Source organism: Bos javanicus, chromosome 14, assembly GCF_032452875.1.
Source record: "Bos javanicus breed banteng chromosome 14, ARS-OSU_banteng_1.0, whole genome shotgun sequence".
Taxonomy (NCBI): Eukaryota; Metazoa; Chordata; class Mammalia; order Artiodactyla; family Bovidae; genus Bos; species Bos javanicus.
In genome coordinates this window covers 81,104,389-81,116,784 of record NC_083881.1, presented here as the reverse complement: position 1 = coordinate 81,116,784, position 12,396 = coordinate 81,104,389, and the positions used below count along the sequence as shown (strand labels likewise).

Here is a 12,396-nt window from a genome sequence, read left to right as displayed (position 1 = left end):
TTCCTGGGTGGGGAAGACCCCCTGGAGAAGGGCTTGGCAACCCACTCCAGTATTCCTGCTTGGAAAATCCATGGACAGAGGAGCCTGGCGGGCTCCATGGGGTCGCATAGAGTCGGACACGACTGAGCAACTAACACTTTCATGGCTCAGAGAGATTAAGTAAATTACCCGAGATGGGTGGTGGAGTTCGGTGTCAAACTTGGGACTTTCTGGTTGTTCCCATTGCGTTCTGGAATCTGCTTACGGGAGGGAGAGGTTGAGACTGAAGCAGCCCGTGTTCTCCCTCGAGGGGGCGCGTCTGCAAGCTCCCCGCTCTCTCCTGCCGCGGAGGTGAGCAGGGCGGGCTGAGGGGACGTGGAGGGGAGCAGGGCTGAGGAGATGGGGAGAGAGCGGCCTCCATCCGCGTGGCTCAGCCTCTCAGTCTCCAGGGGAGCCCCGGGAAGCAGGGCTGAGGAGATGGGGTGAGGGCGGCCCCCTCCGCGTGGCTCACCCTCCCCGTCTCCAGGGGAGCCTGGGTTGTGGATGCGCTCCTGACCCCAGCCCTGTCCTTCCAAAAGGCCAGCTGGAGCGGTGACGCCTTCTGGAATAACACGGGGAGGACAATGATGAATACTTGGCAAGCTCTGGAGTAGGAAATGCGAAACACGTGCCTGGTTGGGGTTCCTTCACATGTTTCTAATCAACCAACCAGATTTCGCTCCAGTCTTTTACGGCTTCTCTGAAATTTGTAGGGAAATCGAAAGCCAAGTGTAGGCCTGGTCTGATTTGTGGTTGCTCTCGTAAATACCTTGTCCCCGACTCCTTCCACCACTTAGTGAAAATTAATATTGCAGTAAAACTTCTTAGTCATAGTTTCCAGGGGGTGAAATTTCTTAGCTTGTCATATGGATGACATGAGCCCAGTATGGTTGGATGAGTCTGTATGGAATCTGACAAAAGACAGTTGAAAATAGATATTGAAAATTCTACAAGTAGGATGTACTGCAGCTTCAATTCCATTCAAGAAGCGTTTTAAGCACCTATTACATGTGAGGTATGACCAAAACTGTATAGAGAGGTAAGTCCTACTTTTCTGAGCAAAGTCCATATCTTACACTGAATACATCTTAAAGTGAACTCACTATCTTCATAGTTCTGAGCTCAGATGGTGACACTCCCAGTCACCCAGTTGCTGAAGCTAGAAACCCTGGGACCTTCTCTGATTCTTCTCCCTTCCTTATAACCATATTTGATCAAGTCCAAGTGATTTTTCCTCTGCAATTAAAAAAAAATTTGCTTTCTCATCTCCGTTGCCATAAGTCAGGTCTACATCTTCATCATCTCTTGCCTGAATGTTCCAGTGGGTTTCTGAGTTTGCTCCAACTGATGTCCATCGAGTCGGTGATACCATCCAGCCATCTCATCCTCTGTTGTCCCCTTCTCCTCCTGCCTTCAATCTTTCCCAGCATCAGGGTCTTTTCCAATGAGTCAACTCTTCTCATCAGGTGGTCAAAGTATTGGAGTTTCAGCATCAGTCCTTCCAATGAATATTCAGGATTGACTGGTTTGGGGTTCCTTTAGGGTTGACTCGTTTGATCTCCTTGCTGTCCAAGGGATTCTCAAGAGTCTTCTCCATGCTGGGGACTCCTAACCTAATCCAAGAGGGTCAGGGAAGGTGCTATTTAAGTGCTATTTAAGGTGCTATTTAAGAAGAAAGACTTACCCAGGTGAAGAGAAGAATGTGGACGAGAACGCGGGTAAAGAGTCAGCAGTGAGGCAGAGGGGAATCTGCGATGCTGAGAAGGAGGGGTTACAATGCTGAGGCCAAGAAGGAAGCAGGCAGAAGAGCTAGTAAGCATGCACCGCCAGCAGGGAGCAGCAGGTCCTGGGGCACCTCCAGCCCTTCCTGGCTCTGAGGCAGAATGGCCAGGGCTGGGCTCACGGCTTGGCTTGGGCAACATGGACCAGGATCCAGCTAACTAGAATCCTTAGCTAGAAACCTTTGTCAACAGCCAACAACCCTGACCAGATTATCACTCAATGAGGTTAAGGAGTTGACACTTTATCTTTGCAACAGTGGAAAGCCTTGCAGGGCACCAAGCAGAGGCATTATTAGCTCAGGTTGGAATTTTAGGCTGATCTGTCCAACCGCAGTTTGGAAGGGAGATTGGAGACTCCAAACTGGAGTCAAGAGGAATGGTTAGGGGCTTTCTCAGAGGAAGCGGAGGCCTGGCCTTAAGGAGTGGCATCCATCAGAATCAGCACCATTGTGAGCAGAGAGAAGCTAAGCAGCAGCCTGAGGAGAACCAGGCAGGAACGGGAGTCTCTTACTCTTTCTTGCCAGAAGCCTGCGTCAGTCAGAGACAGAACAGTGGATTTGCTGAACCATGATTTCGACTCAGTGAGGAAGCAGTTTTTTTTTTAAACACCTTTACTGAAGTATAATTGATATTAAAAATCTGTGCATATCTAATGTATATAATTTGATGAGTTTGGCCATATGCATTTCGAAAACTGGTATAGATGATCTTATTTGCCAAGCAGAAATAGAGACACAGACATAGAGAACAAATATATGAACTAAGGGGGAATGTGGGAGGGTGGGAGGAATTGGGAGATTGGGATGGATACCCGCATAGTATTGATACTACGTGTAAACAGATAACTATGAGAACCTCCCGGAGAGCACAGGGAACCCTGCTCAGTGCTCTGTGGGGACCTGAAGGGGAAGGAAGTACGAAGGGGGGACATATACGTGTAAGGCTGATTCATTTTGCTATAGAGACTAACACAACATCACAAAACAATTACAATAAAAATTAATTTTAAAAAACCCAACAAAGTGACAAACATATCTATTCCCTCCAAAAGGATTCTTAACAATAGAAACTCGGCAAAGGAGCAGACAGAGAAACAGCACAAGATTCTTTGAGTCCCCCACGCGTGTCCAAATGCATGTCCCCTTCGGCCTTTTGAGGTATCATCACCTCACCTGCGCCGAGGACACCGATGTTTGTGTTGTCTGGCCTCCCCCTGGAAACTTTTTCACGAGGCAACTGAAGAATCTCATTCATTATCCAGAAAAGCAGCTTGAGCTTTCACGGGTTGTGCAATCGCACCAAGTTAAATTTTTACAGGCCCTTGGTTGGCCTGGCGAGGGTGAAACGTGAGCCCGCAGGGTGGGTGTGAGGCGGACAGGGAGTCAGACAGTGATGGAGTCAGCCGTGCGGTGGGCGTGAGGCGGACAGGGAGTCAGACAGTGATGGAGTCAGCCGTGCGGTGGGCGTGAGGCGGACAGGGAGGCGGACAGTGATGGAGTCAGCCGCACTGCAGACTGGCCTTGGTCTGTGTTCATGTCTGCTGGCTCCAACTCAGGGGTGCTTGAGGGCTAGCGTTTGGTCTGGAAAAACCATTAATGAACAAAATAATCGTTCATATTTTCTCTAGTTTTCTAATCATGTTCAAAAATCTGTTGTTTTATTTTTTAGGTCTCTTGATTTTTATTAATTTTTTAAAAAGTTTTTATTTTATATTGGAGTATGGTTGATTAACAGTGCTGTGACATTTGGACAGCGAAGGGACTCAGCCACACAAATCCATCTTTCCATTCACCCTCCACACTCCCCTCTCATCCAGGTGCCACGTAACACCGAGCCAAGTTTCCTGTGAGGACTTTGTTGGCTATCCATTCTGAATCTAGCAGAGTGTACATATCCGCCTTAGAGAATGAACTTATGGTTGCTGGGGCGAGAATGGGGGGAGGAGACGGTGAGGGAGTCTGGAATCGACATGGACACTCGGAAAATCTATTTTAAGCAAAGGGCGAAAAATCCCTGCTGTGAAAGAGCAAGGGGTCAGGAAGAGCTGGACTCTAATCCCTAATGTTTTCCTCTCTCAGGTTCTGGAGAAACTTGATGAGATATACCCTTCTCTGGGTCTTATTTCCTTGTCTGAAGATTCTTCTGTGTGATAACCCCAGGCTTCTATGAAGTCTTTGCATTTTGAAATGTCAGCTCATAGTAGGTCCTCAATATATATCTGAAAATTGGAGGGATGAGCCTTGTATGCTAAGCCCAGAGCTGTTAATGGGAGACACATATATGTACACCTATGGCTGATTCATGTTGATGTTTGGCAGAAATCAACAAAATTCTGTAGAACAGTTATCCTTCAATTAAAAAGTAAATAAATTTAAAAAAAAAACATTAAACACTCAAAAAAAAAAAGGCCCTTTGTGTTTCAGCTGTTCTCAGTCATCGGCACAGGTGGTGGCTGGACACAGGCGCACGGGCATGTACACGGCTGTCCCGTCACAGATGGGAGGAAGGCAAGAAAAAGACGGTCGGGCAGCATCTGCACAGAGGTTTGCCAGACGTGCAGGAAAGGCCATTCACAGCAGGGGAAGTCAGGGACAGCCCTGGTGGGCCAGAGGTTAACAACCCACGCTCCTGTGCAGGGGACACAGGTTCGACCCCTGGTCGGGGAACTAAGATCCCACATGCTGCGGGGCGACAACCGAGCCCAATCCGTCTCCCCCCCCGCCCCCCCCAGCACTAATGGTTGCTCTTCAGCTGAAGCTTCAGCTCCCCACCGTCCCTCCTTTCATCAAGCAGAACGCACAGGACCATCTGGCGGGGGATCTCCACACGGTGTGTGAAGCTTTCCTAGAATAATGGTTTGAATTACTTTTGTAAAACAGCAGAACCCTCTTTCCATATTGAATTTTACTTAGAGAAACAGTATGAAAACAGCTGTGGTCAGACAACAACTACAGCATCATAAATATTTATCAGGCATTTATAATCTCCCAAGCACTGTGCTATGCATTTGCCATATATCTTCTCATTTAATCTTTATTACGATCCTACAATGTGCTGCTTATGAGACAGGATGATTTCTATCCTCTTTTTAGAAAGGAGGTAGCTGGGATAGCGGTAAAGAACCCGTATGACAATTCAGGAGACGTAAGAGACCCAGGTTCGATCCCTGGGTTGGGAAGATTCCCTGGAGGAGGGATGGCAACCCACCCATGGTTCTTGCCTGGAGAAGCCCATGGACAGAGGAGCCCACAGGGCTGTGAAGAGTCAGACAGGACTGAGCACAGCCGGGACTGAAGGTGACAGCTCACGCACGCAGAGGTCCGGCAGACGCAGGCAGTCTGTCCTCGGCGCGGGTCCTCATGGTGCAGGAGGTCGGGCGAGCCCGCCTGGAGTCTGTGTGCTCCCCTTCCTCCTGCGAGGGCAAGGGTAGCTAAGCCTGAGCCTCCTTGCTCCAGCTCAGGAATTCAGATGATTTCCCAGGATGCTGTGTGACGTGATTTAAGAAACATTGCCCTGGTTTCTTCTCCGGAGCAAACCACTCTACAGAGTCCACGTTCTGCCATGTTGATTCAACGTGAAAGGGGTCCTGTGGCCAAGTGAGTCTTCAGATGCAGAAAGAAGTGACAGTCACACACACACACAAACGGGTGTTGTATGCTTCCATTTACATGAAATGTACAAGACAGGTAAATCTATAGGAACAGGAAGTAGACTGGTGGTCATCTAGGACTGCAAGATTGGGGAGTCATTAATGGATGATTAATGGCTACAATGTTTTGCGTTCTTTTTTTTTTTGGAGTGATGAAAATGTTCTAGAATTGATTGTGGTGATGGTTAACTCTATGAATACCCTAAAAACCATGACTTGTACCATTTAAATTGAGGAATTGTATGTTATGTGATTTATAGCTCAATGTGGCTGTTAAAAAACCCAAAACAAAAAATAAAAATAAGCACAGCAATGATCTTCGAGTCAAAGCGAATCACGACACAGCTGCTGGCAGCAACATGACCACTCTACCCGGGACACAAGCAAGGAGAGGGGGAGCCCTCTGGGGACCCTGGGGAGGATACCAGACCTCCCTGGCAGTCCAGCAGCAGGCAAACGCCTCAGGCAGCTGAGAAGCGGTGTGGGTGATCTTGGCAGAGCTGATATCATGCAGAAGCTTAGAGCCACGAGAGTGCAGGGCTTGTTTGCCTTGCACGCCCAGATAACAGATGCTGTGAGGAGGACCCGGGGAAGAGGATTGCAAGATAGGCAGGAGCTCAATGATCCCATTCCTGGAATCATTCATTCATCCATTCATTTCTTTTTTCAGAAAATATTTACGCGGGGTAAAGGATGTGACCGAAGTGAAGAAGGCTGACAGCTGATAACGAGGGAGAGGACGGCTCTCTGGATTGGCTGGTCGGGGAAAGGCTCTTTGAAGAGGTGACTTACAACTTGGTTCTAAAGGAGGAACTGGCCTTGGAAGATCCACCGAGAAGTATGTTCCATGCAGTGGACACGTGGTGTGTATGTGTCGTTGTTAAAAAGGAACAGGCATATATTCAGATGATATTAGGAAAAATGGAGCACGCTCTGTGGGAGACAGCTGAATGTGTTTATAGATTGTGATGAAATCAGTAGAGAACAAACTGAAAGCTAAGGGGATGGTTGATGAAAGAATGTTCCAGAAGACCTGAGAAGAGAGGGATTCTGTCTCATGCAGAATGGAGACTGGACATACAGTTTCTGGTGCCAGGACAGGAAGCAGAGCTCCCTCCTGCTAGTTCCTGTGATCTCTGCTGGCGAAGAGGAGACTGTCTGCTGAAAGAAAGGCGGCCGGGAGCGGGCTTGGGGTTCTGAGGGGTGGGAAGGACCGTGGAGTGGGCGGGGGGCTGGCCAGGGCTGCATATAAGGCGTCTGGGGGGCCGGGCACCGCACTGTGGGGTATGCAGATGCTGGGGCCAGAGGACACGCTATGCACTGTTGTGTGGCTCTTGCAGAGCACGATGCTGGGGCTTTGGAGACGGTCTGACCCAGGTTGGACCGGGAAACAAACAAACTGAGCAGGAAAGCGAGTTAAGATCGAAACTGACATTAAAGTCTACACCAGGACATAAAGGAAGGAAGTGATGTCGAGAAGGAGGAAAAAAGCAGAAGGATTCTAATGAGTCAAAAGCCAAATAAGCATAATGGGAAGAAGGGAAGGCATCAGAACGGAGCTAGTTCCTTGTTACTCCGTGGTAGCCCTGCGCACACACATTAAAGTACTTGCAAGGATAACAGTAGCTACTTGTCACTGTAAGAAGAAAGGCAAGTTTGACCTACATAATTTCATTTAATTCTCATAGCACATAACATAATCCCCATTTTACTGATGAGAAAACTGAGGCTTAGTGAGGTTAAATATATTGCTTGCAGTTTATAGCTAGGAAAAAGAAGAAACTGTATCTGTCTGATGACACCAATGCCCACAACCACCAGACAGATACACATTTCTTACTGTAGAATAGTCTATGACTCCTGCACCCTTGTGTTAAGGGCTGGTAACCCAGGCCAGTCACAGTAACCCATCAGGCTTGGCAGGATGAAGTCCAAATCCCCTCAAGAGACACAGAAGGTCAGAGTCCAAACCACACCCTCCTCTGTAGTCACAGCCTCCCACACCCTCTGTTCTCGCCTGTAGGAACTATTTTCAGAAAGGCCTCAGGACAGCTTTTGGACATGATGCTATCCGGGTCAGTGATGTCCTTCTTCCTCTTCTCCTGGCCGAAACCTTCCAGTCCTTCCAGACTGAGTGTGAGTATCAGCCCCTCTCCCCTTGTCTCAGTGGAAAAATCACAGTGATGCCATTTTCCAGACCAGCTGTCTCCAGAGCATCTCTGCAGACCCGCACCACAGCTGTCCTCCTCACACTAAAATTCTGGTACACTGACTCCTTGTTCAGGGCTCTCTTTACAGTCTCATAGCCCCTTCCCCTTCCGTTCAGTATTTCACCATCTGGAAGGGTCCAGAAAAAGGAGGGGAAAAGACTCTGACCAAGGCCAGTGATGGCTCAGAGCAGCCTCAGGGATCCCCGGGCTTGTTCCAGCACCTCAGATTGGCCAGTCTGGTTCCCACAGCATCCTTTTAGCAGCTGGTAAAGAGGAGAAATCAGACAATAAAACAATGTAGTCTATGAACTCAAGATATCTGTGGATATCCTTAACTTTTAACACTTTTTTTTTTTAACACTTTGTAACACTTATAATCCAAAAATTAGAATGTTGAATAGTTATCTTTGCTCTGTGTTATACATTATAACTATAATAGGTGCTTCTGTGTTATAATCCAGTTAGTGGGGTGGGTCACTCAGTAGGGAGGTGGGTGGTTTGTGGGTGCACCCAGGATGTGGTTGAAAACCCCCCGCAGATTTCACTTTCTGGTTGGCTGATTGGGCAGATATCTTATTTTTCTGGAGCGGTTTTTTCCTTCTGTGTAGAATGGCAGTCGTAGGAGAGCCTTCCTGGCATTGTTTGGGAGGTCAAATGACAGGCTGATTGTCCAAAGCTCTTTGTCAACTGTTGCAGGCTTTAGGGGGAGATAATGGGGGTATTATTTCCCGGAGTGTGAGAGGACCTTATAGGAGGCACTGCCCGCGTTTAACCTGGAAATGCTAATTCAGGGAACTCACCAACCGCGCGGCAGGAAAACCCGGGGAGAGGCCGGGGCCGGATGCAGGAGCAATGGCAAGTCAGACCCCATGGAGTCTCCCTGAAAGAGAAACATTAACCCGGCGCGTCGGGGTGGGGACGGCGGCCCCCGGACGCCCCGTCTGCGCCCCCGGGGCCGCTCCAGGCAAAGGTCACGCGCGCGTCCTGCCGGAGGCCGGCTCCCAATGGGCGCCGGGGCCCCGGGACGGCGGCCCCGCGCGGGGAGGCCGGGAGGCGGGCGGCCGGCCGGGGGCAGGGCCGGCGGGGCCGCGCGGGGCCGCAGCAGCATGGGCCGCCGCGCCGAGCGGGTAGGTGGGCTCCGCGGGGCGCGGAGCGGGGCTCGCCTCCAGCCTGGGCGCCCGGGCGCGTCGGGGTCTGCAAACGCGCGCCCCGCTTCGGGAGACCCGGCCGCCGGTCCCGGCGGCGGCGCCCCGCGCGCAGCGGGGTCGGGCTTCGCGGGGCTCCGTCCTGGGGCCGGCCGGGCGCTCTGTGCGTTGCCTGCGGAACCAGGGCGATGCGGGGAGGACGGGCTTGTCGTCTTAAGCCATCGGTTACGGCGAAGCTCTCGGGGGTCCTCCGCCTGGCCCCGGAGGGGACGCCCCCCGGAGGCGGGGGAGCCCCTTCCACAGGCCTTTGTGCCTCACCGGGACGAGCGGAGCCTCCTCCCCGGGAGCGGAGCTGGGGCCGCGGAGTCCGGCCGAGCCGCCTGGGAGCCGGAACCCCGCGGGGCAGGACGGGGGCCCAGGGCGGCAGGGTTCGGGGCTGCCGCCCGCCACACGCCCTGGTTTCGGTTTAAAGGTTCACCCCCGATAAGGGCATGGGAACAAAAGCCCCGCTGGCGCCCGGCAGGACCCACAGGGGGAGGCCGCCCTGGCGTCTGTGGAGGTCGTTCCCCTCCGGCTGGCGGGGCCAGGGACGGACCGTCCTCCTCACCTCAGCCAGTAGGTGTTTGTCACGTTTCCGCGCTTCCTCACCTCAGCCAGTGGGTGTTTGTCTAGCGCTTCCTCTCCTCAGTCAGTAGGTGTTTCTCGAGTTTCCTTGCTTCCTCTCCTCAGTCAGTAGGTGTTTGTCGCGTTTCCGCGCTTCTTCTCCTCAGCCAGTAGGTGTTTGTCGCGTTTCCGCGCTTCCTCACCTCAGTCAGTGGGTCTTTGTTTCCGCGCTTCCTCTCCTCAGCCAGTAGGTGTTTGTCGCGTTTCCGCGCTTCCTCTCCTCATTCAGTAGGTGTTTGTTTCCGCACTTCCTCTCCGCCGCCTTCCCATCTCTCCCACCCAACTTCTTGAAAGAGTGGGTGACACTCACCGTCTCCATGTCCTCCTGCGCTAAGTCGCTCAGTCAGTCTGCCTCTTTGAGACCCCATGGACTGCAGCCCACCAGGCCTCTCTGCCCAGGGATTCTCCAGGGGAGAACACGGGAGTGGTTGCGTGTCCTCCTCCAGGGCGTCTTCCCGACCCCAGCTCGAACCTGCGTCTCTCACGGCTCCTTCACCGGCGGGCCGGCCTGCACCACTAGCAGTACCGCGCTCGGCCCCAGGCAGTGCGGAGGGGCGTCTGCTCTGCCTCTGAGGACGAAGCTTGGCTGGGGTGCCAGAGGCCTCTGGGGCCTCAACCGTGCAGTCTGTTGCCTTCAGCCTTCCCCAGGGCTTGTCTGTGTCATTGTGAGTGGTTGGTCATCCTCTCTCTGAAGAATTTTACTGTCCTGGAGCCTTTGATGCTGGCCTCCTGGTCCCCTCTGACCTGTCACCATTGACTGCCTCCCATCTTCCCCTTGGTCTCCCTGGCACACCTCATCTACCTCCATGGTTTCCCCCGCTTCATACACATCTTTAGCCTGTTTGGGTCTTTCTCCTAAATGCCACCCTTCTCTACAGCATCTCTCCGCTCTGCGGTCTCATGGAGCCTCTTCAAGTCCACGGATTCAGACTGAGCGTCTCCTCCCCTCCCCTCCTAGGCCCACTCCTCTGCCATTGTCCACTGCTCAAATGGGGGTCCCTCGTTGTCCAAGCCAGACAGGACAGAGTCACCCTGGACAGAGCCATCATCCCCTTTCATTCATGACACCTGGTCAGTCCCCAAGTCCTGTCCCCTTCCCTGCCTCATGGGTTTTGCGCACTCGCCAGTGTCTCCAGGCCAGCTCAGTGTCAGTTCAGTGTCAGTCAGGACTGCCCCACGTTGACTCCGGTCCCAGCTTTCTGTGAGTTTCATTTGAGACCAGTACTGCCCACCCCCAGGCGCCCTGTATCCGTCCTGTATCAAATGGTCTTTCTAATGCAGTGCAATCATGCAGATCTTTTTGGAAGAGTCCACAGTGGGTTCCTGGTTTTTCCTTTTGAGAACAATGTTGATGTACACGGGAGCTCTGGACTTGCCCTTTACCTCTGTCTTCAGTGTGCTGTCTTATCAGTCACCCACTCCCTCTCCATGTATGATGCACATGTGATGCACACCGTACTCATGCAGTGTGTAAATTCAGGCATGTGAAGCTATTTCCTCACCTTGACTTTCCTCCGTGTCCTTCTCTTGGGTCTGGTCTGACTTCTGTTTTTTCCTAGACTCGGCTGGCAGCCCCTCTCCTGGAGACCACCCAGGCCATCAGCTCCTTATCCTCCAGCAGGGTGGGTGGTCCTCTCCTTTTCTCCCAGAGTTTCCTCATCTCTTCTGTCAGAGCATTTACCATTCTTTGTTGCAAGAGTCTGCTTGCTTGTCCGTCCTCCACTGGTCTGTAGGCTCCTCGAGGGCAGGATCAGCTCTGTCTGTCCTCACGTCCTTTGAGCCTGTTCTCTGGACCCAGGGGGGACGCTCAATGTGTTTATGTGAATTCTTGTACAATTCTGGTCAGTGACAATGATCTTCAGGTGTTGAATAAGATGACAGAGATACAATGTTTAATACAACATGTAAAGAATGAAAAATGAATGTCAACCCTGATTATCAGGGACAGGCACAGTCTTCCAAGTATTTAACAAGTGAAGGTGTAAACTTTCTGGGTGTTTGAGATAACCCAAGCGAGGTGGACTTCTTTTGTTGTTCTGGCCGCGCAGCATGTAGGATCTTAGCTCCCTGACCAGGGATTGAACCTGTGCCCCCTGCATTAGAAGCTCAACGTTCCAACTCTGGGACGGCCAGGGGAGCCTCAAACTGGGCCTCTAAGAGAGCCCTTTGATAAACTGACATCAAAGAATCAAGCTGGCATGTTTTGACACCAGAAGCAAGGCTCTGAAGGGACCAGCAGATGAGATTTCTGAGGCCTGCCAGAGTGATGGAGGCTTTGGAGACTAGAGATGAAAAACTTCAAATTGATTTTCTAAGGAAACACGTGCATTCAGAACTCTATAGACAGAGTGACGGTGACATTCTAATAGGGAGCTATTTAACTGCAAATTGTTCTTTGAACTGTTTGGAGACACAGTACATTACTGTGAGATCCAAACATACATTACCTTTTAGAAAAAAATGTGTCATATACACCACATGGTGCTTTTTGTAAACTTTCAGGAGGTTCATCCAAGCCTACTCCTGGGCCCCCTGGCATGGTCATGAACCTCAGGTTCAGAATCTCTAATCAAAGATGTTATTCATCCAGCAGGCATTTGGGAGAGTAGGTGGTGATCACCAGGAGCCCACTGCAGTCCAAGAACACACCTTTTCTCTTTTGGGAGGGTCCCAGTGGACTGGGTGCCATTGAACTTGCAGTTGAAACGCTGGAGGTCATGTCCCTGCTTGAGCACTCATGAGCTGCATGACTTTCTCTCTGAGCAACCGTTTTATTATCTATTAAAAAAGGATAACTAAAATAAAGTTTATGAAAGGATTAACATCTGGAATGTAATTATACTCAGTTTACCTAATCAATTCAAAAACCGTGATTTTAGGAAGGGCCCAGATCTCGTGATGTGCTCCTGCATTAGAAGCATGCGTATGGG

General features: G+C 51.1%; 1 protein-coding gene and 1 long non-coding RNA gene across 8 annotated transcripts in view; one reads left to right on the top strand and one right to left on the bottom strand.

The window, feature by feature from the left end:
* Nucleotides 1-7,103: 7,103 nt before the first annotated feature.
* On the bottom strand, nt 7,104-11,139 carry LOC133260792 (uncharacterized). The gene is made up of 2 exons (XR_009740968.1): nt 9,411-11,139; nt 7,104-7,921 (listed from the first exon to the last, which is right to left on the bottom strand). It is a non-coding gene; the product is annotated as an uncharacterized LOC133260792 (long non-coding RNA).
* Nucleotides 7,142-12,396, top strand: part of ENPP2 (ectonucleotide pyrophosphatase/phosphodiesterase 2) — a 132,735-nt gene continuing 127,480 nt past the window's right edge. For 3 of the 7 annotated variants that reach the window (XM_061439511.1, XM_061439508.1, XM_061439505.1), the window contains exon 1: nt 8,648-8,785. In XM_061439511.1, coding sequence (XP_061295495.1) covers nt 8,663-8,785 — 123 coding nt within the window. In that variant the 5' untranslated portion in view covers nt 8,648-8,662. Of the gene's footprint in view, nt 7,585-8,553; nt 8,786-12,396 lie in introns of those variants that run through there. The other 4 variants (XM_061439513.1, XM_061439510.1, XM_061439504.1 and 1 more) reach the window with 3 other exon arrangements.